At 44.9% G+C, this 25,982-nt stretch overlaps 1 protein-coding gene across 5 annotated transcripts in view; it reads left to right on the top strand.

Moving 5' to 3' along the window:
• Ncoa3 (nuclear receptor coactivator 3) overlaps positions 1-25,982 on the top strand; it is an 86,735-nt gene that overhangs the window by 57,521 nt on the left and 3,232 nt on the right. The window contains exons 4-22 of one of the 5 annotated variants that reach the window (XM_027423377.2): positions 32-204; positions 601-701; positions 1,953-2,127; positions 2,758-2,943; positions 3,068-3,169; positions 5,690-5,830; positions 6,122-6,269; positions 7,362-7,738; positions 7,874-8,745; positions 10,068-10,203; positions 11,819-12,013; positions 12,375-12,635; positions 12,729-12,858; positions 14,554-14,725; positions 21,366-21,659; positions 23,226-23,315; positions 23,967-24,183; positions 24,873-25,047; positions 25,540-25,681. In XM_027423377.2, coding sequence (XP_027279178.1) covers positions 32-204; positions 601-701; positions 1,953-2,127; positions 2,758-2,943; positions 3,068-3,169; positions 5,690-5,830; positions 6,122-6,269; positions 7,362-7,738; positions 7,874-8,745; positions 10,068-10,203; positions 11,819-12,013; positions 12,375-12,635; positions 12,729-12,858; positions 14,554-14,725; positions 21,366-21,659; positions 23,226-23,315; positions 23,967-24,183; positions 24,873-25,047; positions 25,540-25,681 — 4,087 coding nt within the window. Of the gene's footprint in view, positions 1-31; positions 205-600; positions 702-1,042; positions 1,139-1,952; positions 2,128-2,757; positions 2,944-3,067; positions 3,170-5,689; positions 5,831-6,121; positions 6,270-7,361; positions 7,739-7,873; positions 8,746-10,067; positions 10,204-11,818; positions 12,014-12,374; positions 12,636-12,728; positions 12,859-14,553; positions 14,726-21,365; positions 21,660-23,225; positions 23,316-23,963; positions 24,184-24,872; positions 25,048-25,539; positions 25,682-25,982 lie in introns of those variants that run through there. The other 4 variants (XM_027423376.2, XM_027423379.2, XM_027423378.2 and 1 more) reach the window with 4 other exon arrangements.

Genomic DNA, 25,982 nt, shown 5'->3' with positions numbered 1-25,982 from the left:
GTGTGAGTTGTGGCTTTTCTCCCTCTTTCAGTCTTGCCTACAGTGGTGAAAAGTGGAGACGGGAGCAGGAGAGCAAATACATAGAAGAATTGGCTGAACTGATATCTGCAAATCTTAGTGATATTGACAATTTCAACGTCAAACCAGATAAATGTGCGATTTTAAAGGAAACAGTGAGACAGATACGTCAAATAAAAGAGCAAGGTAATACAAAGTCAGGAAACACTCCCAACTCCCATGTTGGGTCAAAGGGATTGAATAGGGCCTCACTCTTGCTAAGCAAGACTCACCCCCAAAGTCCCAGGAGTTAACCAGCTTTGCTTTTTAGCAAACAACAGAGAATTGGCAGAAGACAAGTGTTCCTCACTGTGCCAAATGCTGGTGGGAGGGAAGCTGGGGCCTAGAGACCAGCACCTTTAGCAGAAAGGGGGCCCAGTGCCTTCTTCCTTCTTGGGAAACCATGAAGCTCAATATTTTAAGTGTGGTTTTCTCTTATCAGGTAGTGAGCGTTCTGCATGTTTGTGTACATGTTACCTACCTCAGTGTGCGTGCGCTGAGGTTAAGTGTTGCTCACTGCTATGCTTCCTTCTGTGTCTTCAGGAAAAACTATTTCCAGTGATGATGATGTTCAGAAAGCTGATGTATCCTCTACAGGACAGGGGGTCATTGATAAAGACTCTTTAGGGCCACTTTTACTACAGGTAGGTGTGAAGATCATAGCTGTCCAAAGCATGTTACTACCTTGGTTGTTTTTCCATGTTATATATATGGTGTTGGAAATAAGAAATTCAGTATTCTTATAGCATTCATAAAATACCCTTGCTGGCACTATATAGTTCTGAAAATACCGAGTGCGAGCAGACAAGCATGCTACCACTAAGTGACACCCTTAGCCCCCAGCTCTGTATTCTTGGAGAACTTTATTCATGGTACTGGGGAGGGAGCCTAGGGTCTCATGCATGCTAGGCAAAGTGCTCTATGATGGAGCTGCACCCAGCTTGTGAGGCAATTTCAAACATTAAACATGTGCATGTTTTTGAAGTAATTGCCTTGAGAAGAGCTGATTAACCATGACGCAGTGCTACTTCAGGCCGGCGAGGGCTTCAGCAAGTTTACTTGACAACTGGTGTTTCTTTCAGTGAGTTGTTTCACCTACTTTTGTGCTCGTTCATTTTAGGACTCTTTACACACTTGTTCAGGAACAGTATGGAAATTCCTATAGTTTAACTTGGGACCAGTCAGAAAACTTGGGAGAACTAAGGGTTTCAAAACACCCAGACTTTTTTTTTTTTTTTTTTTTTTTTTTTGAGGGCAGGCTGTAATGTTAGCTCAGGCTGTCTTTGAACTTGCTATATTAATATTGATCTAGGGTGACCTCAATTCCTGCTTCTACCTCCTCAATGTTGGGCTTAAAGTTATATGCCCTGTCATGCCCTGCTCTCTTTTCCTTTCCTTTTTTTTTTTTTTTTTTTTAAATTTTTATAACCCCTGAAATAATCATGCTAATGTTAATAAAAGGCTAGTGTATTGTTACCCTCCCTCCCCCGGTTCATGCTGTCTTTACAAAGGCTGTAGTCGTGGTCTGCTAAGGCTTCAGTGATAGGATACCCCAGAGTGCATGGCTCAGGCAGCAGGAATTTATTTCTTCAGTTTTGAAGACTGGAGTCTGAGATCAGGGTGTTGGCAGGGCTGGCTTCTCCTGAGCCCTCTCTTGGCTTGTTAACTGTGCCTTAAAGTGGCCTTTCCTCTGAGTATGCATTCCTGGTGTGCAGTTAGTCCTTATAGGACACCAGTTGTGTTGAGTTGGGTTCTCTTTAATACTTACTGACTCTTTAAAGACTCTATTTGCAAGTATAACCCTAACCCTTGCAAAAAGAGGGGAAGGGCTTTAATGCTTTTGGGGAGCTGGGATAGTTTTCATAATAGCTTGTGTTAAACATGTCCCACTCTAGGCATTGGATGGTTTTCTGTTTGTGGTGAATCGAGACGGCAACATTGTATTTGTGTCAGAAAATGTCACACAGTATCTGCAGTACAAGCAGGAAGACCTGGTTAACACAAGTGTCTACAGCATCTTACATGAGCAGGACCGGAAGGACTTCCTTAAACACTTACCCAAATCCACAGGTGTGTTCTTTGTTTGGTATTTCGTTGTGGGGGACGGGGACGGGGACGGGGGGGGGGGGGGGCGTGGGAGAGCTCTTACTGTGTTGTGTGGTCCAGGCTAGCCTTGAACTCAGATTTTTGTCTCATGTGCTGGATTATAGGGTGTGCTACCATACATGTGTATGTATCTATGTGGATGTATGCCATGTGTGACTGCAGTGTTGTTGGAGGCCAGTAGATTGCATTAGGTCATGGAGCTGGAGTTAATGGTGCTGGGAACCACTCTGGTCTTGGAAGAGCAACAACTGTTCTTAACCAGTGAGCCATAACTCCAGTCCCTAATTTGAGGTTTTATATATTTTGTATGTTTGAGTGTTTTGCCTGCATGCATGTATGTTCATCATTTATATGCCCAAGGTCAGAAGAGGGCATCAGATCTCTTGGAACTAGAGTTATGGGTGCCACCATGTGGTGCTAGGAACTAAACCCAGGTCTTCTGCAAAGAGTGACATGATAGATGCTCTTAATTGCCAAGCCATCTCTCCAGCCCCAACCCTAGCTTGAATTGTTGATAAATTTTGACTGAGTTTTACCTGACTTGTAAAAAATAATTTCAATTTGTTTTCAAATTTTAATTTGGTTTTTCAAAAGTTAATGGAGTTTCTTGGACTAATGAGACCCAGAGACAAAAAAGCCATACCTTTAATTGTCGTATGTTGATGAAGACACACGATATTTTGGAAGACATGAGTGCCAGTCCTGAAACTCGCCAGAGATATGAAACAATGCAGTGCTTCGCCCTGTCTCAGCCTCGAGCCATGCTGGAAGAAGGGGAAGGTAAGAGTCAGGGGTGCACTGTGTCTGTCCTAACTCTTGCTACTGCTTTTGTGTCCTTGCTCGCCTGTTGAGTTGTCTCTAAAAGTGAGTGTGATCTGACCTGGTTACCTTTGGTTGCTTGTAGACTTGCAGTGCTGTATGATCTGCGTGGCACGCCGAGTGACTACAGGGGAAAGGACACTCCCATCAAGTCCTGAGAGCTTTATTACTAGGCATGACCTGTCAGGTAACCAGCCTGTGCCTTCTTACTCCTTTCGGGTCTGTGTGTACATGAGTGTGTGCACTTGTCAGAATTAACTCTGCCACCATGAGATCCAAGCATGGATCATACATAGGTCATCAGTAAGCACTTACTTAACCTGCTGAAAGCCAGCTTCCAGACTAGCCTGTGTTTATTATACAGCAATAAAAGAATTTCACAGACATTCGGTGGTGCACACCTTTAATAATCCCAGCACTCGGGAGGTAGAGGCAGGCTGATCTCTGTGAGTTCCAGGCCAGCCTGGTCTATAGAAAGTTCCAGGACAGCTAGGGCTGTTAAACAGACACAGAGAAACCCTGTCTCAAAAACTAAAAAAAGAGATGGGGGAGAAAAAACTTGTTTTTCACTAAAAACCTTGGCAATTGAATTGAATATATTTGCCACTTAAAAATTCCCCCAAATAAAAGATAGACAAATGTAAAGGTACCTGGCCCTTTCTTCAAAATAGCACCCCGCCTTCACCCATCTTTTGTTTGCTTTTGGTTTTCCAGACAGGGTTTCTCTGTGTAGCCCTGGATGTCCTGGGACTCTCCTTAGACCTGGCTGGCCTCAAACTCAGAGATCTGCCTGCCTCTGTCTCCCGAGGGTTGGGACTAAAGGTGTTCACCACCAGGCCAAATAGTACTTTCCAAAAACATTGATTTATGGAACTGGAGAGATGGTAGGGTTAAGAGCACTTGCTGCTTTTCTAGAGGACTCAGGTTCAGTTCTCAGCACCCATGCAGGGCAGACAGATCACAGCTGCTTGTAACTCCAGCTCCAGGGAATCCAGTGCCCTTTTCTTGCCTGTGGGTACTTGCACATAATTTACTCATGCATTCCCATAGAAAATGGAAATTCTTAAAAATATCAAAGAAAAATCCATCCATCCATTGACACAATGTTTGTGCACAAGATGCATAGTATAGCTGAGAGGACAGGGGACAATGTAGAGGGGTTTGTGTTCTTCATGTAGGTCCTGATTATCAGACTCCTATCATCAGGCTCAGTGGCACTGTGCCTTTACATGTTGGGCCATCTCTCCAGCCTCCAAAACAGCATTTCGTGTGAGAATTTAATACTTCTTTTTTTGGTAGCTTTTTTGTTTTGCCTAAATGTATATCTGTGCACTATACTGTGTCTGGTGCCCTCGAGGCCAGAATATGGCATTGGATCTCCCAGAACTGGGGTTATAATGGTGGTGAGCTGCCATGTAGGTGTTGGGAAGCCAGCCTGTGTCCCATGAGAGCAGCCAGCATTTTTAACCTCTGAGCCATCTGTCTGGCCTGGAAGAGTGATTCTTGTCATAACATGAGGTTTGGTTTTCTTCTTAAATTTTATTATTATTATTATTATTATTATTATTATTGTTATTGTTATTATTATTATTATTATTAAAGCCAGGGCCTCACAATGGAACCTGTGCTGACCTGGATGCAGAACTGTTGCCTCAGCCTCCTGAGTGCAGGGATCCCAGCTTTGATCTGCTAATTTTTGGCCACAGGAAGCCTTGGTTGGTGGTGTAAACCTTTTAATCCCAGCACTCGGGAGGCAGAGGCAGTGGGATCTCTGAGTTCGAGACCAGCCAGGTCTACAAGAGCTGGTTCCAGAACAGCCTGCAAAGCCACAGAGAAACCCTGTCTCGAAAAACCAAAGACCTTGGTTATTTGGTCCTTGCTGTCCACCCACCTTGATCACTTTGTTATGAGTGTTTTGCATGTTTGAGATCCCTTGTGACTGGAGTTACATACAGATGGCTATGAACTGCCATATGGGTGCTGGGTCCTCCCCCTGCAAGAGCAGCCAGTGCTTTTAGCAACTTTCCAGAGATTACCCCTCACCCCACTCCCCTCATCCCACTCCCCACCCTGCCAAAGCCCTGTTTTAAAGACTCAATTGAACCTCATGTGGATGGGAATTGAACTCAGGACCTCTTTGCCCAGTCAGCTCTGAGAGTACAAGTTTGCGCCACTCCACCCAGCTTTTTTCTAGGTGCTGAGAATTGGATACCGGTCTTCATGCACTTTAGCAACTGAGCAATCTCCGCATCCCAGTGACATGCATTTTTATTTGTCATTTGATCTTTCAGAATCAGTCCTTTCTTGAGTGCTTACTTTCATTTTCTCTCTTTCTCTTTGATGCATTGACAGTCTTATTTTCTTCTCTTAAATAACACTAAGTATAGCTAAATAAAGTTTCTTTAAACCCTTTAGTGACTAGCATTTAAAAATCCATTTCATCCAAGACTTTCCCAACTGCAAAGGAGCAGCAAGAACAGTGGCGCGCTTCTTACTAGGAGCTGCCCCTAGAGCCACGTGGAGGGCACTGTTGCATTCCACAGCAGGGTATGCAGACTGCCGATCAACTTCCTGCTGTGTCGTGTGTTAAGGACAGAAGGCAGAGCTGAGATTCTACTCCTTTATCTCACTCTAAAGTGCTAGTAGAGCTAAGCAGCAGAAAGAACTTGTGGGCAGGGTCGAAAGCTTTTGTTTTTATCTTTAATAGGAAAGGTCGTCAATATAGATACAAACTCACTGAGATCTTCCATGAGGCCTGGCTTTGAAGATACCATCCGAAGGTGTATCCAGAGATTCTTTAGTCCTAATGATGGGCAGTCATGGTCCCAGAAGCGTCACTATCAAGAAGGTAAAGGCATTTGGAGTTGATCTTGGTGCTGGTGTTGATGATGCTACAAAGCTCTCACTGTGTGGATATCACTTGTCCTGCTATCTGGTGGTTGTGGGAGAGGGGGTGATTTTTTTTTCCCCCAAGACACAGTTTCTTTGTGCAACAGTTTTTGAGTATAGCTGTTTTATGCTTTTGTTCATGTCCACATGACTTACAAAACTTTGTACTTGAAGCATGATTCCTTCCTGTCTTTTCTGTATGCACTGGTCTAGTCTCAGCTATCAGTAACAGTATGCTTTTCCCCAATAGCTTATATTCATGGCCATGCAGAGACCCCAGTGTACCGCTTCTCATTGGCGGATGGAACTATTGTTAGTGCACAGACAAAAAGCAAGCTCTTCCGAAATCCTGTAACGAATGATCGTCATGGCTTCATTTCAACCCACTTTCTTCAGAGGTGAAGACACTAAATGTACCCACATCCTCAGGATGCTTTGCAAAGGGCAGGAAAGTTGTTGGATTTGGTGAAGTGAATTTAGATTCTTAGAGATGTTTTAAGGCTATATTTTTTATCTAAAAGTTAGTATTTTCTACTAAATAATTGCTTCCTGGGTAAGGCCAGGGTATGGGGTGTGTCGGAATGAGGGTGAGGGTGGTGGTATGTTGGGAGAATAGTGGATACCTTTATTCTTAGTGACGTATTTATATTGCTTCTAGGGACTGAATTTAGAATAAAATAAAGGGTAGTAACTACTGATGTTACTAACGGGTAAATGAACTGCATAGAGGGAAAGATTTGCTCATTATTTGCCTTGAGGAGTTGACTCACACTCCCCAGGTATGGTCAGCTGTAGTGAGGCCTCAGAGGCTCCAGATACTATGACCATTAGGGTCACTCAGTTCCTGGCTCATTTAAAACTGTTAGGGGTTAGGGATGTAGCTCAGCTGGTGAATGCTTGCCTTGCATGAAGTCCTAGGTTTGATTCCTAGCACAGCATAAATTGGGTATGGTGGTGTACTCCTGTGATTCTAGCACTTGGAAGGTGGAAGATAAGTTTTTTGTTGTTGTTGTTGTTTTTTAATTGTTATAATGTGTAACATCCAAGAGAGCATCAGATGGGAAGATAAGTTTTAAGGAGACCTTTGGCTTCATAGTGAAATCAAAGCCACCCTAGGCTGCATGAGACCAACCAACCAACCAACCAACCAACCAACCAACCAATCAACAAACAAAAAAAAACCAACAACCCCAAACAAATCCCAAGCTCAGGCCTGGTGGTATAGACCTATAATCCTAGCTTCATGGGAGGCTGAGGCAACTGGATCTTAAGCTCTGACTGAGAACTTAAGTTAAATAAATCTAAAAACTAAAAAAACAAGGCAAGGCATTGCTGACTTGGCGTGGTACTTAGCACCCAAATTGGTACTGGAGTGACACCTATGGTATGCTCCCGGGCACTTCTGTCCCACTCTCTTCCTTCCCCTTTTGCCTCCCCTTTATGCGTGGCTGCAGCTTTTAAAGGAAAAAACTTGATGTGTTTCTTTGCAGAGAACAGAATGGATATAGACCAAACCCCAATTCTGTAGGACAAGGCATCCGGCCTCCTGCAGCAGGGTGCGGCATGAACATGTCTCCCAATCAGAGTGGACAGACACTGGGCAGCAGGACCTATGGTGTGGCAGACCCCAGCAATGCCGGGCAGATGGGTGGAGCTAGGTATGGGCCCTCCAATAACATAGCCTCGCTGACCCCTGGACAAAGCCTGCAGTCACCATCTTCCTACCAGAATAGCAGCTATGGGCTCAACATGAGCAGCCCCCCTCATGGCAGTCCTGGTCTTGGCCCCAACCAGCAAAACATCATGATTTCTCCACGTAATCGCGGGAGCCCAAAGATGGCCTCACACCAGTTCTCTCCTGTTGCAGGTATCCACAGTAGTAGCTTTTCCTGCTTGGGTTTTCTTCCCATATCACTGTCATTCTTCGTAATGGGAGCTTTGATGTTGTGGTTTCTTAGCTTAGCTGACTGTTGTCTCTCTCCTGATCTTTCTCCACATGCAGGTGTGCACTCTCCCATGGGATCCGCTGGCGCTCCAGGGAGTCACAGCTTTTCCAGCAGCTCCCTCAGTGCCTTGCAAGCCATTAGCGAGGGTGTGGGGACTTCTCTTTTATCCACTCTGTCTTCACCAGGCCCCAAGTTGGATAACTCTCCCAATATGAGTGTAAACCAGCCAAGTAAAGGAGGCAGGCAGGACTCCAAGAGCCCCCTAGGCTTATACTGTGAACAGAATCCAGTGGAGAGCTCAGTGTGTCAATCAAATAGCAGAGAGCACCCTGGTGAGAAAGAAAGCAAAGAGAGCAGTGGGGAGGGCTCGGAGACACAGAGGGGTCCCCTGGAAAGCAAAGGCCACAAGAAACTGCTGCAGCTACTCACATGCTCTTCTGATGACCGAGGCCATTCCTCTGTGACCAACTCCCCCCTGGATTCAAATTGCAAAGACTCTTCCACTAGTGTCACCAGCCCCTCTGGAGTATCCTCCTCAACATCAGGAGCTGTGTCTTCCACCTCCAATGTACATGGGTCTCTGTTGCAAGAGAAACACCGGATTTTGCACAAGTTGCTGCAGAATGGCAACTCACCAGCAGAAGTCGCCAAGATCACTGCAGAGGCCACCGGGAAAGACACTAGCAGTACTGCTCCCTGTGGTGGAGAAGGGAATGCCAGGCAGGAGCAGCTGAGTCCCAAGAAGAAGGAGAATAATGCCCTCCTCAGATACCTGCTGGACAGGGATGACCCCAGCGATGCCCTTGCCAAAGAGCTGCAGCCCCAAGCGGACGTAGGTGACAGTAAACTGAGTCAGTGCAGCAGCTCCACCAATCCCAGCTCCAGCCAAGACAAAGATTCCAAAATTAAGACAGAGACCAGTGAGGAGGTATGGTATTCTGTTCAGCTCCTTGTTTCTTTTTTGTGTTATAAACAGAATGTGGTAACCCCCATCAATTATTAGTTTTAAATTTAAGGACAACCTCAAGCTTACATTTATTATAGTAACATTTATTATATAACTTTCATTTATTATAGAGAGGGTGTAAGTGTGAGGGAGAGAGGGTAAGTGTGTGGGTACTAGACAGTGTGTGTGTCTGAGTATCTGAGTGTGAGAGACAGTGAGTGTAAGAGTGTGTGTGTGTCTGAATCTGAGTGTCTGAGTGTGAGTGGCTGTGTGTGAGTGAGTGTGTGTCTGTGCGTCTGAGTGGCTGTGAGTGCGAGTGGCTGTATGTGAGAGTGGTGTGATAGAGAGTGTCTGTGTGTGCATGGGTGTGTGTGTGTGTGTGTGTGTGTGTGTGTGTGGTGGGGGTTGGTGCAGCATGCCACACCAGAGGACAGTCTTTGGGAGTCCATTCTCCTTCGGAGTGGGACTGCAGATTGAACTGAGGTGGTCAGGTGTGCAGGTGCAAGCAGCTTGTGTTGTTAAGGACAGGAGACATTTAGTAGGAAAGTTTGGATTCAGCAGCATAGTTTTCCCCCTTGAGTTAGAGTTCGTGCATGTGAGAGCACGTTCCAGGTGAGCTCTCCATGAGGTGAGAGAGCCTAGAGCCTCATAGGGCACGGGCCTCCCTTTGCCATATCTGCATGCCTGTCATGCCTTGATAAATACCACTTAACAAGCTGTAGATGCAGGTTCCTGCCAGCTCCGACTCAGAGATCTGTGGTGGGAAACTAGTGTCAGAGCAAAAAGTGCTGCACTGGCGAGCAGTGAGTTATCGTAGTGGCTGAGCCGTGCAGTGAAGTAGATGGGTGAGGCCCTAGGAGAGCAGTCTTTGATCTGAACATTGTCGTTTCACGAAACCACTGAGGTCTTGTTTATCGGTTTGTTTTGTTGATTTTGTTTTGAGAGAGAGTCTCACTGTCTGTCTATCCCTGGCTGATGCCACTAGGACTGTTCCTCTATCTTTTGCAGTGGAAGCCATTGTTGTGGATGTGACTTTTTGAAGTATTATCTCAGGCTCAGAGTGAGGCAACTTATGTTAGAGGTTTGTTTTTTAGGGAGGGATTGATTCTAAGATCAGATTCCAAAGATCTATAGCACCCTGGTACATATCCTGGCACTGGAGTGCTGGGATTATGAGTGTGAACCACATGCCTGATGTCACTGCTGTGTTTTATTGGGGTCCTGGTTGATGGTTTCTTTTGCTGATGCCTTGACAGCTTCATCTGGTATTCCATGCAGGATAATTTGAAAAGGTTCATTTTCAGGTATCTGGAGATCTGGATAATCTAGACGCTATTCTTGGTGATTTGACTAGTTCTGAGTTTTACAACAACCCTGTATCTACAAATGGCACCCATCCAGGGACCAAACAGCAGATGTTTGCAGGACCAAGTTCTCTGGGTAAGGAAGAATCAGAGTTTTTCCCCTTTGAGGGGTGAAGTTGGGTGGAAGGGTTACCACATGGTCTTTGTGAGGGACCCTCTTAACTCCATGTTCCAGATGCAGTCATATCCCAAACACCCTGCTAGCTTTTGATTAGAAACTTGTCAGCACAGTTGCGTGTTCTATTACACCAAGACCAGGAGTCAATAGTGCTTGGAACTTCAGAACACAAACTCTACCTTCACGGGTTTTTGCACTCATTGCTATTGTCTGTGTCAGTTATTTTCCTGCCTCTTCCTTTCTCAAAATTACATTTAATTTCATTTTATGTGTGTGTGTGCACACATGCATACATGATCATACTACAGCATATATGTGGTCAATTGTCAGCTTGTGGAAGCTGATTCTCCCCTTCTACCCTGTGGTCCTGGGGGTGGGGTGGAACTTCAGGCATGGCAGCAGGTATCTTGGCTGCTAGCTGTCTCACTGGCTGGCCTTTCATCTTTCCCTTCTAATTAGCCTGATAGTAACTAGAGAATCCATATCTGGGCCCCCGGGGGAGATGTTTTTTCTCACACATAGATAATTGGGTTAAAAGATCAAAACTGGATTAAATACTTGTCATTTTTGTTGCTTAAAGAATCTTGTTATTTAACCATTAAAGAGGTTTTTTTTTTGTTTTTGTTTTTTTTTGTCTTTACATGAAAAATTCCCTATTATATGTTTGTATGTTGCATTAGTTAAAACAGAATAACTTATGGTCATCTCAGGGTAGTTATTTCTACCCTCTTCTTTCTCTTCCCCCTTCTTTGTTTCTGTCTTTTCCCTCCTCCCCTTTCTGTCTTTGAGAAAGGCTATCTGTGTAGCTCAGGCCTTGAAATCGCAGAGATCCATCTGCCTCTGCCACCCAAATGCTGGGACCAAAGGCATGTTACCCCCACCCCCCATACGGAGTTTCACTGTTTTCAGTTGTACTGTTTCCTAAACTGAAATGGATAGTCAGGTAGTGCGCCACACACACACACACACACACACACACACACACACACAGTCTCACTGTTTTCAGTTGTACTGTTTCTTAAACTGAAATGGATAGTCAGATAGTCTAAGAGGTTAGAAAAAGAAAAGAAGGTTGAGAGGGAAATTTATATTTATTCTCTATTTGATTGGAAGGCAGCTTAACTGTTTATTTTTACTGTAAAATTGTGAGTAGAGAACATATAAGTACGTATGTGGAAAAAATCTAGGAATTAAAAACATGGATGCATTTTTCTCTCTCCATCTTCCTCCTGGCTTTGTGTTGCCTGGGATCTGCACACAGGGCTTCATGCATGCTGAACATGGGCCACCGAACCACACTGCTTAGCCTGTGACTTGGCACTCTGACGTGAACATCATGCACGGCCATATTAGGCTACAGCTGAGTGCTGGCACTTCAGCGAACATGCAGTTGTTTGTACTTTATTTGGAATTGGGGCTTTTTTTCTTTTCTTTTTGGCATGCCTTATTTTGTAAAAGAAGATGGTGGTGTTTGTTAAGAAAGACTTTTTGTGTGGGGCTTAGTGGTATTTGTTTCTTGCACTTGATTGTTTAAATATTGAGTCAGCAAGGGATATTAATGTGTTTTCAACAGGTTTGCGAAGTCCACAGCCTGTGCAGCCTGTCCGTCCTCCGTATAACCGAGCCGTGTCTCTTGATAGTCCTGTGTCTGTTGGCTCAGGTCCTCCAGTGAAGAATGTCAGTGCTTTCCCGGTGTTACAAAAACAGCCTACACTGGCTGGGAATCCAAGAGTGATGGATAGTCAGGAGAATTACGGTGCCAGTATGGGTAGGTTGTTTCTAAGTACAGTAGTGATTTCCTTGAGAAGTACCTTTAAAATACAGACACCATTTAAACATTAGAATCAAGTAATATCTTTAAAATATTATTATTAATATAATGTTCCTTTCTTGGTCTTTGTTTTATGTCTTCAGTATTTAAACCCTTAAGTAGTCCATTGGTTCAAGACTTCTCTAACCTGTGAGTGTGTGGGAGTAGTGGCTTTTAGATACTGCCTTTGTAGTTGGCCAGCCCTGTTCTAGAATGACAGGGCTCTGTTCCAGCCACTCTTGTATATAATGTCTCTCCCTGTACATGAAGGGCTTTCTATGCTCTGGGTGAGGCCTGATGAGTTCTACCTCCTTTATAGGTGGACCAAACAGAAATGTCGCTGTTGCTGTGAATCAGACTTCTTCCCCAGGAGAGTGGAGCTTGGCTAACTCAAAGGCCAGCAGAATGGAACCCATGGGATCAAGTCCCCTGGGAAGAACAGGAGACTACAGTGCTGCTTTGCCAAGACCTGCCATGGGGGGCTCAGTGCCCACTTTGCCTCTTCGTCCTAATAGAATACCAGGTGCAAGACCAACGTTGCAGCAGCAGCAGCAGCAACAGCAGCAGATGCTTCAAATGAGTAAGCTGTCCCTTTCAGTAAAAAATGAATGTTTTATGGTGATTTTTGCTACTGGCTTCTTTGAAAATTCATGCTCTGCTTTTGATCCCCCAGGAACTGGTGAGATTCCCATGGGAATGGGGGTCAATCCCTATGGCCAAGCAGCAGCACCATCTAATCAACCGGGCTCCTGGCCAGAGGGCATGCTGCCTATGGAACAAGGTCCTCATGGGACTCAAAATAGGTAGGGCTTTATTTTGTGTGTGGGAAGTGTTTGCATTGAGTTTCAGAGCTGAGCAGGAACAATTCTGAAACAGTATGTAAGACGTGTTATAGTCGACTGTTGGCCATCTGCTGAGGCAGCAAGCAGAGTCATCTGGGAGGGAAGGAGGAGGCAGACAGAAGACAGCTCAGCCTTCACAGGGCCTGAGTGGGACGTGATGCTTTTCCTAACAGTGCTGTCCCAGGGAGAGGTATCCACAAGCAGCAGTTGGTAAAGGTATGCGCTCACTGCTTTGTAAGTGATGTTCTGATACTGTGTCTCACTTTTTCTGAAAATTAATTTTAAAAGATTTACTTATTTTAAAAAATGTATATGGGTCTTTTGCCTTCATGTGTATCTGTGCATCCTGTGTGTGCAGTGTACATGGAGGCCAGAAGAGGGCGTCATCCCCTGCAACTGCAGTTACACATTGTTGTGAGCCTCCATCTGGGTGCTGGGAACTGAACCCATACCAGCTTGAGCCATTTCTCCAGCCCCTGAAAATTAACTCTTTTGTTTGTCTCTGGTTTTGTTTTGTTTTGTTTTGTTTTGTTTTTTTTTTTGAGACTAGGCTGACACAAACAATTTTTTAAAGATGTGGGCAAGGGATGTTGCATAATGGTAGTTTATTAAATACATTAAAATAAGCACAGAATGAACTCTCAATCTTTCTTTCCTAAAAAAATTAAAAGGTGCAACAATTTGTTCCCATCCTTACCACTGAAATGTTTTTAGAAAATTATCTATTGTTAAAGGTTAATTTTTAGCTGGGCTGTGGTGGTGCACGCCTTTTTAACCCCAGCATTCAGGAGGCAGAGGCAGGTGGATCTCTGTGAGTTTGAGACCAGCCTGGGTCTACAAAGCAAGTTCCAGGACAGGCTCCAAAACAATACAGAGAAACCCTATCTTGAAAAACCAAAAAAAAAAAAAAAAAAAAAAAAAAAAAAAAAAAAAAAGCTTAATTTTTGCTGTGTATGGTAGCACACACCTTTAATCCCAGCACTCGGGGGAGGCAGAGGCAGGCAGATCTCTGAGTTTGAGGCCAGACTGGTCTACAGAGTGAGCTCCAGGACAGCCAAGACTGTTAATACAGAGAAATTCTGTTTTGACTCCCCCCCACCCCCCACATATACATTTTATAGTGGTTATTTTTTATTTGATGTTAATGTGAACACTGTATAAGTCTCAGCATTTAACACTAAACAGGAGAGATTGGTGTTAGTATACAGGCATCTGTACAGGCCTGCCCTTGAGGTTTCTGACAGGATATGCCCTCAGCTGCAGCCACTAAGAGCACCACCTGTGCACATGCACTAGAGGCCCTGCCCATCCCCCCTTCCCCCACTCCTGCCTCTCTTCTGCCACCCCTTTCCCCAGAGGCCAGTCTCTGATCTCCCCTCTTTTTCCATTCACTCTCCCCAAATAAAAAACGCCTTCATCCAAGCTCTGTCACATGGTGTCTTTCTCTTGTGAGCCGCTTTTTTAAATTATAGCAATTGGTGGATGTGAGTCTGAGGCTAGACTAAGGCTAGACTCTTAGAAAATGTAAGCCTAAACAACATTAACAATGAGCACTATTAAAGCTTTTCTTTGACTTTTTTTGTGGTCCTGGGTGTGGAATGCAGGTTCTCATGAACCCAGTCCAACAGCATTAAAGCTGACTCAAACCTCCTCTAGGCCTCTTCTTAGAAATCCTCTGGAGGACCTGCTTGGGCCGCCTTCTAACGCAGAAGGCCAGAGTGATGAAAGAGCGCTGCTGGACCAGCTGCACACTCTCCTGAGCAACACAGATGCGACAGGCCTGGAAGAAATCGACAGGGCCTTGGGCATCCCTGAGCTTGTGAATCAGGTGAGCTACAGTCAATGTAGAAATAAATGGAAAAGTGTGCCAATTGAGTATGTTTGTATTTGCATATCCATGAGGATAAGCACAGGCTTAAAACAGGACACTGTGTAACTTTGTATCACTTGTGAGAAAGTGTACACAGTTGTATCTTGTTTTACCACAGCCAAAGAAGGAGCTAATGAAATCACAACCCTTTTTAAGATCCTCTTAGACCTTTAGTTTAAATTTATTTTAAAAACATTATTTTATGTTTATTGGTGAATGTATATCTGTGTACCATGTGTATGCCTGGTACCCACAGAGACCAGAAGAGAGGGTTTTGTATTTTGGAACTGTTACAGACAGCTGTGAGCTAACATGGGTGCGGGAACAAACCCTGATCCTTTAGAAGAGACAGTTCTTAAGTGCTTTGGAGCACTTGGAGGGTAGAGGCAGGTAGATAGATCTTTGTGAGTTGGAGGACAGCCAGAGTTTTTACAAAGAGAAACACTTGTCTTGAGCTGAGCCTGGGTCCTCTTCAAGAGTAGCAAATGCTCTTAAAGCCCTCTTCCCTGCCCCCCCCCATGCTATTTACTTTTTCAACTCTTTGGTATGTGACTAATGGGTAGCTGTGCTTGGGCTGGTTTAAACAACACTTACAGTAGCAAATCAGCATCAGCAGCTCTTCTGCTTGTACTCCCATCTCATAGAAATCCGCTTTCACAATTTTATTTTTTCAAGACAGGATTTCTCTGTGTCCTGGAACTTGTAGACCAAGCTATCCTTCTCAGATTACCTGCCTCTGCCTCACCAGTGCTGGGATTAAAGGCGTGTGCCACCATGCCCAACATCACAAATACTTTGAAATGTTTTTGGAGTGGTTGCTTTTGTTTAAATTGTGTGTGGGGCAATGGCTAGGTATTTGTTCAACAATAATGAAGTGTGGGCTTTCTCAGTTGATGATAGACATAAGGAATTGTATAGGTATGTGTCTTTTCTTCTGCAGCATGAATGCAGGTACCCATGGGAGCCAGAAGAGGGAGTTGGGTCTCCTAAAGCTAGAGTTACAGGCAGTTGTCAGCCGTTTGATATGGGCGCTGGGAATTGAACTTAGGTTCTCTAGAAAAGGAAGCAATGCTCTTAACTATGGAACCATTTCTCCAGCCCTTTTCATAGAATTTTCAAAGGGGTTTGGGGAAACACTCATCAGTTCTGATGTTCAACTTTAGAGATGTCTGACCCTGACACCGAAGAATAGCTGAACTTGATGGGGTGTGGGGAGTGTGTGTGTGTGTGTGTGTGTGTGTGTGGTCTGTGTATGTATGAATGAGCTGCATAGGGTAGCACCTGACCCTGGGCTGAAGAGCATGCTGAACTTGGTCTGTGTCACATTCTTTCCCCGGTTCTGGTTATAGGTCTCTATCTAGATTTCTGATGAATGCGCCAAGTGAGGCGGTGCTCACCTTCAAACCCAGCACTGTGGGAGACAGAAACTGGCAGATCTGAGCTCAAGGCCACCCTGGTGTATATAGCAAGTTCCAGGCCATCCAGAACTACACAACCAAAACCTATCTCAAAAACCCAAACAACAAAAACAAATTCTGATAAGTGGAAAGAATATATCAGCTTAAACCCCTCTATGAGCAGCATGGGAGCATTGTTAATAACTGGACATATTTTTAGGATGTCAGTGACAGTCCCCATCATTGTCAGGTATCAAAGGTTTCACTGTGTGGTCTTGACTCTCTCTCTCTCTCTCTCTCTCTCTCTCTCTCTCTCTCTCTCTCTCTCTGTGTGTGTGTGTGTGTGTGTGTGGGTGTGTGTGTGTGTAAGAGAAGAGTGAAGGGTATAGAGTGTGTGCATCCTCGAGAGGCTGAGTGTCCCATATGATAGAACCTGGTATCCCAGCTGCTCTGGAAGCTAAGTCAAGAAAGTCGCATGATTCCAGGAGTTGAAGGTCAGGCAGCATGTTGTTTCTATCACCCAAAATTCTTTGGTCAAATTAAGCAAGCTTTATTTTCTGTCAGATAGGGCTAGCTCCCTAAAGTGGGCTTTGAGAAAATTGAGAAGATGGAGTTTATATTTAACCCTCCGCAAGACTAGGGGGCTCTCAAGGGTTTGGGGTTATGTAGGTAGGAATTTGGCAGAACATTTCAAAGTTATTTTGGCAGAACATTTTATCAGGGTAGAGGTTAGGTTATAGGGTGTGGAATGTGAAATTCCAGAAAATCCAATTTTTACAGAAAACAGGAATGAACTTATTTTGACCTAGTAATAAGATGACCTTTAATCTCAAGATGGCGTCAGGCTAGTCTATCACATCAAGACCTTGTCTCAGAAAGGAAGGTGGTGGTAGTGCTTTTCTAAATGAGTGGTGTTTTTGTTCCTCTCTCAGCTCCACTGTGTTGTATGGCTTAGGCAGATGGTCACAAATAACAGGATGTGATTAATTTAAAGGAATATTTACTAATATGATAGGCCAAAGAAAATGCTTCTCACTTTGCTTCTTTGCAAGCTTGATCATTTATGTTTTTGTAGTTTATCTTTTTGGGGGGAGGGGGTGGTTCTTGAGACAGTTTCTCTGTGTAGCCCTGGCCATTCTGGAACTCACTCGGTAGACCAGGCTGGCCTCGAACGCATAGAGATCTCTCTGCCTGCCTCTGCCTCTCAAGCATCAGGATCAAGGGTATGCACCACCACCACCCTGCTGTTTTTGTAGTTTTCTAATGGGGTTTAAATGGCATGATGGTTCAGGCTGAGCTGTTTGATTTCATGGAGATGTAGAACTAATGCCCATTTGTTCCCATGGGCATTGTATCACATGTGTCGTGATATTCCTAAATGCTGGGAAGCAAATATTGCCAGTGATTTGCCACTCCTTTTTTGTGGTGGCTTGGTTTTAGTTTTGTTTTCAGTTTAAGAATGTTGCATAGCATGGTGGTGTTGTACACCTTTTAATCCCAGCACTTGAGGAGGTCAGGGGGGAGGGGGAGCATCTCTGAGTTTTCCTTCCAGGCTAGCCTGGTCTATAAAGTGAGTTCTAGGACATCTGGGGCTACACAGAGAAACCCTGTCCTCACCCCCAGGATTTCTCTGTGTAACAGTGCTTTCGAGAAACCCTGCCTTAAAAAACAAAACAAAACAAAAAACCCCAAACAAACCAACTCATAAATGTCTTCAATTATTTAATGCTCACAGTAATTTATAGCAGTAAAATGTTGGGGGAAATCCCAGAAGCTAAGTTGTTAACTGGGAAGCATTTAATTGATATCTAATCCATCTATAAAATAGCCATAGATGACAGGTGACAAGAAGATGAGATAGTCAATAGAATACTGTTTTAGCAGGCTGGCCTACCCTGGCAACCTGAGAGTTAGACTCCTGGAGCTCATGAAGAGGTCCACATGAAATTGGAAGGAGAGAACTAACTCCACAAAGCTGACCTCTGACCTCCACATGTGCACTGTGGTGCATAAACATATCCTGAGCACACACAATAATAAAAGTAAAATAGATGTGCTATGTATATTTACATACTAGGTATTGACAGTATGATGTCTGTGATTGGGGAGACAGGGTCCAAATGTGAAATGTAGAAAATGATGACTACGTACTTCCAGGAATGGAGAAACTGCCTAAGAATACAGGTGGCCCTTCAGAGAGTGGCAGGCAGAGGCTGGACAGTGGAGTTGTGAGTATGGCTGGCTAATTCCTGCTTGAACATACCTATCAGTGGGTTAGGTAGGTTTGTCTTAGTAGAGTGGGTAAGAGAAAGAAGGTTAATGTGTGTTGTATTCAATGTAACATACAGCTGTTTTATTAAATATATCTGATGTAAACTGGGTGGTGGTGGCAGAGGCAGGTGGATCTGAGTTCCAGGCCAGGCTGTTCTACAAGGCCAGTTCCAGGACAGCCACAGGGCTATTATACAGTGAAACCCTGTCTCATGTCTGGAGTGGGTGGGGTTGGAGTGATAGACAAGATGCCAGTTGCTGAGAGAATCCTCACAAGTCTTGGGAAGGGTCATGGGAATGGAATGCAGAGAATGGAAGGAGGTGAACAGCCAGGAGGAGCCCCAGGAAGGCTGGGTGAGTGTGTATACCATTATACACACATAGAAGGGGAGCCATGCACACATATGGGGGAGATTTGAGAACAGTGAGTTCTTGTAGGCAAGTGGGGGAATTATAACTGTTTCTGTATACTAAGCTTGAGATGCTGGGGACACCCAGATAAAGATGTTAAAGGTTTATTTGCGTAAGTCAAATGAGTACAGAGATGTCTGGGGTCAAGAGCATAATTCCATAGCTAGTTATCCTCTGTGTCTGGAGCCCCAGGCAGGAAATATAGCAGCAGAAGAAAACCTGAGTGTAAACCCCAATGTACTCTCGAGTGTCATCCATGCAAGGGAAGGCAAGAGGAGGAGAACATGGATAGTGGTGTGGGTGGCCCAGCAGGATAAGACTGAGCAAGGCTGGCCACTGTGGTGTTGGCTTTGGGCCAAGAGAAGGCAAAGGCCCACAGCATCCCTGACAGTCTCTTATTTCTTCCTATAGAGCATGCTGTTCTAGCTTTTTTTTTTTTTTTTTTCCTCCCATCATGGCATATAGAGAGAATTGATGCCTGACCTAACATTGACCACTTGAGGAATAGTCGTGGATGACACCTTTAGCTCCTCTCCACACACCTTTCTCTGTGTATCCCAGGCTGTCCTTGAACTCCAAAAGATCTGCCTGCCTCTGCCTCCTGAGTGCTTGAATTAAAGGTGTGCCTCCCTGTTCCCCACCTGGTGACCACCTTTAGCTTTTTAACTGGGAGTGCATTCTGGAGATGAGAGGTGCTTTCTCCCTAGTTAACCTATTATTACCTAAATCATCTCTTGCTATTCACAAATTCTGTGAGATCTTATTTAAATTAAAAGAATAGATTTGTAAGTTATGTTGCTCTTCTTTCATTTTGTGCATGTGTGTGTTCATGTCCGTGCGTCTGTCCATGCGTGTACATACCACATGGTCTGAGAGCAGCCTGTGGGAGACAGGCCTATCCTTCTATCATGGAGGTTTTGGGTTGTCACAATTAATGACAGAGGCCTTTACCACTCAGCCATTTCACCAGCCCTAAAAATTTAAGAACATTTTTGTGTGTGTGTTCACGTACTTATGCCATGTCATGCATGTGAAATCCTGAAGACAACTTTCAGGAGTCTGTTTGTCCACTGTGCCGGAGCTAGGGATTGAACTCAGGCTGACGGGCTTGGCAGCAGGTCTTGAGCCACCTGGACAGCCCATAATTTAATCAGTTCTGCTATACACAGTTATTTGCTACTAAAAATTAAGATAATACACTGATTTCCTTGTACGGAAAATGTGCAAAAACCAGGAAATCCAAATTTCAACCAAATTCCCCTACATTTTCTTCCATCCCCTTCCAGTCATGGCTGTCCCACACTGCAGACTTTTGTTGGCCACACAGGAGTCCACAAGACTTCCTGGTGCTTCTTTTAGTCAAGCCGCAGAGGAAAAGTCTATTGAAGTCATCTCTAAACATACATACCACACAGATTCCCAGCAGACTGTCATTGAGGAGGTGGGGGGAATCCCCAACCTTCCTCTTCACCCCATGAAAAAGGCAGGAGGAAAAGGACATTACAGAATTCACTTGCTAGTTTGTTCTAGCACAGAGGGTAGGATATTACTTACTTATCATTGCAGTGTAAGAAGGATGGCTGAATATACTCCTGTCAGAATTGTTCCCGTGTAGCACTCTCAGGCTCCACATGTGACCATGCACAGTTCTGATCTGATCATGTGTGGCTCATTGCCTCATTCTGCCTACTGCTCTGTCTGCTGTTGAGTGTCTGCACCTGTTCCTTTCCACACGCAGGGAAAGCCACCTCTGCTTTCCCAGAAGGTTCTTGGATTGGGAAGGAAGCTTGGTTTTAGGAATAAGAGCAAACGTGTGAAGGTGTTTTGTTCATGTCTCTGGATGTGCACCTATTCAGTCTTTAGAGTGTGTGGGGGATTTCTTAGGATAATTGAAAAGATTTGGGGATGGGGTCAAGGTTGGATGCTACTCACTTGTGATAGGCTTCAAACACTTATTCCAAAGTAGCCCAGAAAAAGTTGTGTAGTCCTAGGCCTGCCATGGTGGCACATACCAGCTCTTGGGAAGCAGAGGCAGTGGATCTCAGAGTTTGAGGCCAGACTGGCTGACAGAGTGAGTTCCAGGACTTACAGGGCTACACAGAGAAACCTTGTCTCAAAAAAAACAAGCACATTGTGTAGTCCTAAAAGACACTAGTAGATCCACGAGTAGTGTCGAGATAAGTCATCGTGAGAGTGTTGCCCGCTGTGATGTTGATTTATTGTCTGCTTGGCTTGAGAGTGTGTGTTTGTTACTGGTCTTGGGCAGATACTATTTCTTCAGGGATTGACTGCATTATAGCTACTGAAAAGGCAGAGTGTGTGAGTCTGCCATGTGCTAGGATTTGCTCCCAACACAGAAGGTATGTTTGTGTTCCTGTGAACTTCAGGCCCAAATCTTGATTTGCTCTTGATTCTGAGCCATGTATTGACTTGACTTTTTTTTAAGCCTTGTTTGGGATGTTTGCTTTTGCTTGCTTTCTCAGATGTAGCTCACTATTCATTTGTGTTTGATGTTTAAGGGGCAAGCTTTGGAGGCCAAACAAGATGTTTTTCAAGGCCAAGAAGCAGCAGTGATGATGGATCAGAAGGCTGCACTCTATGGACAGACTTACCCAGCCCAGGGTCCTCCAATGCAAGGAGGCTTTAACCTCCAGGGACAGTCGCCATCTTTTAACTCTATGATGAATCAGATTAGCCAGCAAGGCAGCTTTCCTCTCCAAGGGATGCATCCCAGAGCCAGCATGGTGAGACCGAGGACAAACACCCCGAAGCAGCTGAGGATGCAACTTCAGCAGAGGCTGCAGGGCCAACAGGTGAGCCCGTTTGTTGTGTGCTTGCCCCGGCTCTCAGTGGCTTTCAGGCTGCATTCTTCAGAACTCTGGTCTCTCCTTGCTAACTAAAGGGATTCCTTTTGCTTTCACTTGTGTTTAAGATTTTTGTAGACGGTTAAGTATATTCTATGGTATGACATTAGTGGTGACAAAATGGCTCAGTGGGTAAAAGTGCTTTCATGCAAGCTAGGCAGCCTAATGTCATCCTTAGAGTCATGCCCTGCTTAGTGCACACCTTTGATCCAGTACTTAGGAGGCAGAAATGGGATCTCTGTGAGTTCTGCAGGCTATCTTGGTTTACACAGTACCAGACCAGCCAGGACTACACAGTGAGCTCTGTTCCCAGCAGAACAAAACAGACCAGGTTAAAACATCAGTAATGATTTCCACTGAAGGAACAGCAAGACTTGGCAGCCCTTCTTAGTATGATGACCAAATACTTAAACCTTGATTTTAGCTACTCAGTTTAAAGACAGGCTCTTGCTAATCCCAAGCAGGCTTTGAAATTGTAATCCTTCTGCCTCAACTTCTCATACTGCTTTTTGGTATTTTTAAAGCTTTTAGTAATTTGGGGCTGGGACATGCCAGTGGTTAAGAACACGTGTTGCTTTTGCAGAGGACCTTTGTTTGGTTCCTGGCACCCACATTGGGTAACTCACAGTCTAACTCTAGTTCAGAGATCAATCCTCTTCTGACCTCTGAAAAACCTCACAAATGCATGCACACACACTTGAAATAAGAACAAATATTTAAAAAGAATTAATATTCCAACTAGAACTTCCATTTCTTCCTGATAGTTTCCTTAATCCCCAGTTGTTTTAAAAGATGTAATGGCTGCACAAACTGTAAGTGCTGATAAGTGTGCTTGTTACATTTGGTGGCACTAGATCACTTGAATAGATAACAAAGCCGGGGAATGGTTGGGGAAGTGGTTTAGAACTGGGGAAGCTGTGAGCCTGTGCTCACGGTACTGTTTAGTTTTGGTATTTATTTTTACCAAATCCTCACTGTTATCTGATCAAGTGAAAGTTGTTCCTCTGATTGTCTGGACAAGCTCTGGAGAAACCTGATACTGTGAGTTCATTGAGCTCCTATTACAGTGCTGTTCAAGTTGCTCTTTGCCCCAGTGCCAAACAAGCTTTACACACTCAGGCAAGGACTTGTCAGCATCTCCCTCCCTCCCTCTCCATGGCTCCTCCCCAGGGGCCTGGAGCACCGAGCACTGGGTCTTCCCTGAGGACTCATGTGTGTTTGTGTGTGTGTGTGTATGTATGTAAATGTACATGTGCCTGCAGAGGCCAGAGGTGTGCAATTCACTGGCAGCAGTGACTGAGCCACCGTGTAGGTGCTGTGAAAGGAACCCAGTCCTCTGGATGAACAATATATGTTCTCAGCTCTACTGAGCCATCTCTCTTCTGCAGTTTCGATGTGGCTGGCTTCCCAGCTCAGTGGGTTGAAGAGATCTCACTGGGAGGTGCTAAAAGTTGCAAAGCTGATTGGGGCTCGTTAACACCATCCACTTGACCCTACTAACTTCTCTCTATTCAGTTTTTGAATCAGAGCCGGCAGGCACTTGAGATGAAAATGGAAAACCCTACTGGTGGCGCTGCTGTGATGAGGCCCATGATGCAGCCCCAGGTAAGTTCCTAGCAGGGGATGGGCATCTCTACATTCCAGCTTAGGGCTTGGCTTCTGCCTGCTTCTCAGTCCATGTTTATTAAACAAACGAGAATAGAATTGGTTCCATCACCCTTTTTCTCTTTAGGAAAATTTATTTTATGTTTATGAGTGTGTTACCTGCATGGCTGTCTGTTCATCATGTGCACGCCCAGTGCCCCTGGAGGCCAGAAGAGGATGTGAGGTCTCCAGGGACTGAGCTGCCATGCGGGTGCTGGGAATTGAACCTAAGTGCTTAGAAGAGCAGCCAGTGCTTAACTTCTAAGCCATCTCTCCAGCCCCTATACTTTATCTTTCAAATCTTTTTTGCTTTGTTAGTATTGAGGGGCTGGGGAGAAGGGATTCCTTTATTAAAACTACCAGTAAAATCCCTTTGTGACTGATTATAAGATAACCACTGAGCTTTTTGGGAATGTGATCCTAGGCAATGAGGATGTGTGCTTGCTTGCAGCATTTAGAAGCCATGGGTATAAAGAAACATTTTTGGTAACTTTCTTTGTAATTACAGAGAAGACACTGAGTGTGCTCTTTCTCTATTGATAGCGCGTGCCTGACAGCACTGTGGGACACTGATTGGTTCTCCTGTATTGTCTCTCTCTTGGCTACCAGCAGGCTTTCTTTAATGCTCAAATGGCTGCCCAGCAGAAACGAGAGCTGATGAACCATCACCTGCAACAGCAGAGAATGGCAATGATGATGTCACAGCCGCAGCCTCAGGCCTTCAGCCCACCTCCCAATGTCACTGCTTCCCCTAGCATGGATGGGGTTTTGGCAGGATCAGCAATGCCACAAGCCCCACCGCAGCAGTTTCCATATCCAACGAATTATGGTAAACCTGGCATATTGTGCCTTTCCCTAAGTAATATTACTGAGGTCACAAGCTTCACTTTATCTGTTGTGTTGAAAAGCAAAATACTGTCCACTCCATTTTGTTTATGAAGAAAATGACAGGTAGAGCAGCGTGGAGCTCGAGAATGCACAGTAATTGTGAGAGAGCAAGTGTGTTCTCTCAGTTGGGATTTTTTTCCCCCAGTCCCAGCACCCCCTCCCTCTTGAAGAGGGTGACATAAGCCGTCCTCTGCCTGTTTTTCATATCCCAGTGGTGAAGAATGCTGTGTCATTGTTAGACCTTCTAGCCAGGTGTGGGCTTCAGTTTCTTCTCAGCGACTTGTGTGCCCACTGTGATTATGCTAAGCACTCTGTCCTATAGTCCTGCCCTTGGAAGGCTCTGAGATAGACTGGATAAAGGTGTCTTGTTGGGAGACTGTCAGTTCCATCATGCAGCCCTGCCCTCTGGGAAGGAGTCTCTCACAGGAGGCCATTCAGTTGCTTTAGATGGCATTGTTTTTACTAAACACATTACTCTGTCATCATAGTGAGAAACAAAAACACCTAGAGCAGCTGCTTGTAGCTCTTTTCATCCTTCCATCACCATCCTCTGCCACCCACAGGAATTCTAGGATGCTGAGAGCCCAAGGCTGTAGCATTTCAACACTGATTCTTGTTTATTTCTTCAAGGAATGGGACAACCACCTGATCCAGCTTTTGGTCGAGTATCCAGTCCTCCCAATGCAATGATGTCATCAAGAATGGGGCCTTCCCAGAATGCCATGGTGCAGCATCCTCAGACTGCACCCATGTATCAGTCCTCAGAAATGAAGGGGTGGCCATCAGGGAACCTGGCCAGAAACAGGTTAGGATGTGACTTATCTATATACATCCTAGCACTGGAGGCATGAACACTTTCTCAGTCACACTTAAGCGGGAGAGATCATGAGGCTTGGCTCTGAGTTAGAGATGAGGTATTTTGGCTTACTTGGGGTTGCTTAAACCATGCCCACATCTGAGAGCATGGTGAGTCCTGACAGCTGTGAAAAACAGAAGGCAGGCAGGCTGTTAAGACATCTTCCTGAGGCCAGATGTGGTGGCCAGCCTTTAATCCCAGCACTTGGGAGGCAGAGGCAGGAGGATCTCTCTGAGTTTGAGGTCATCCTGGTCTACACAGGGAGCTCCAGGACAGCCAGAGATATATAGTAAGATCCTGTTTTAAACAACAATAGCAGCAAAACAAAGCAAGAGCCAGATGTTCTTTCTCTGTTATGTGCTTAGGCAGAGGGACACTTGACAAACCTTGTGCCCTGTAGTCTGGATTGATTTTGGAAGCAACATTACCTTCTCTTTGCAGCTCCTTTCCCCAGCAGCAGTTTGCTCCCCAGGGGAAGCCTGCAGCATACAACATGGTGCACATGAACAACAGTGGTGGCCACCTGGGACAGATGAACATGACCCCCATGTCCATGTCTGGCATGCCCATGGGTCCCGATCAGGTATGGGCATCTATTCTTTTTTTTTTTTTTTTTTTTTGGTTTTTCGAGACAGGGTTTTTCTGTGGCTTTGGAGGCTGTCCTGAAACTAGCTCTTGTAGACCTGGCTGGTTTCGAACTCACAGAGATCTGCCTGCCTCTGCCTCCCGAGTGCTGGGATTAAAGGTATGTGCCATCAACGCCTGGCTTGGGCGTCTATTCTTAACTCTCAAAAAAGGTTCCTCCTTCTTTGTTCAGACTCAGAACCCCAACTGTCAGGGTGATCTGTAGACTTAACCCCGGGTATATAACGTACACAAAACAG

The sequence above is a fragment of the Cricetulus griseus genome, chromosome 6, assembly GCF_003668045.3.
Source record: "Cricetulus griseus strain 17A/GY chromosome 6, alternate assembly CriGri-PICRH-1.0, whole genome shotgun sequence".
In the NCBI taxonomy this organism is placed as follows: domain Eukaryota; kingdom Metazoa; phylum Chordata; class Mammalia; order Rodentia; family Cricetidae; genus Cricetulus; species Cricetulus griseus.
Note: the sequence above shows the minus strand (reverse complement) of the source record. Positions and strands in the feature narration are given on the sequence as shown.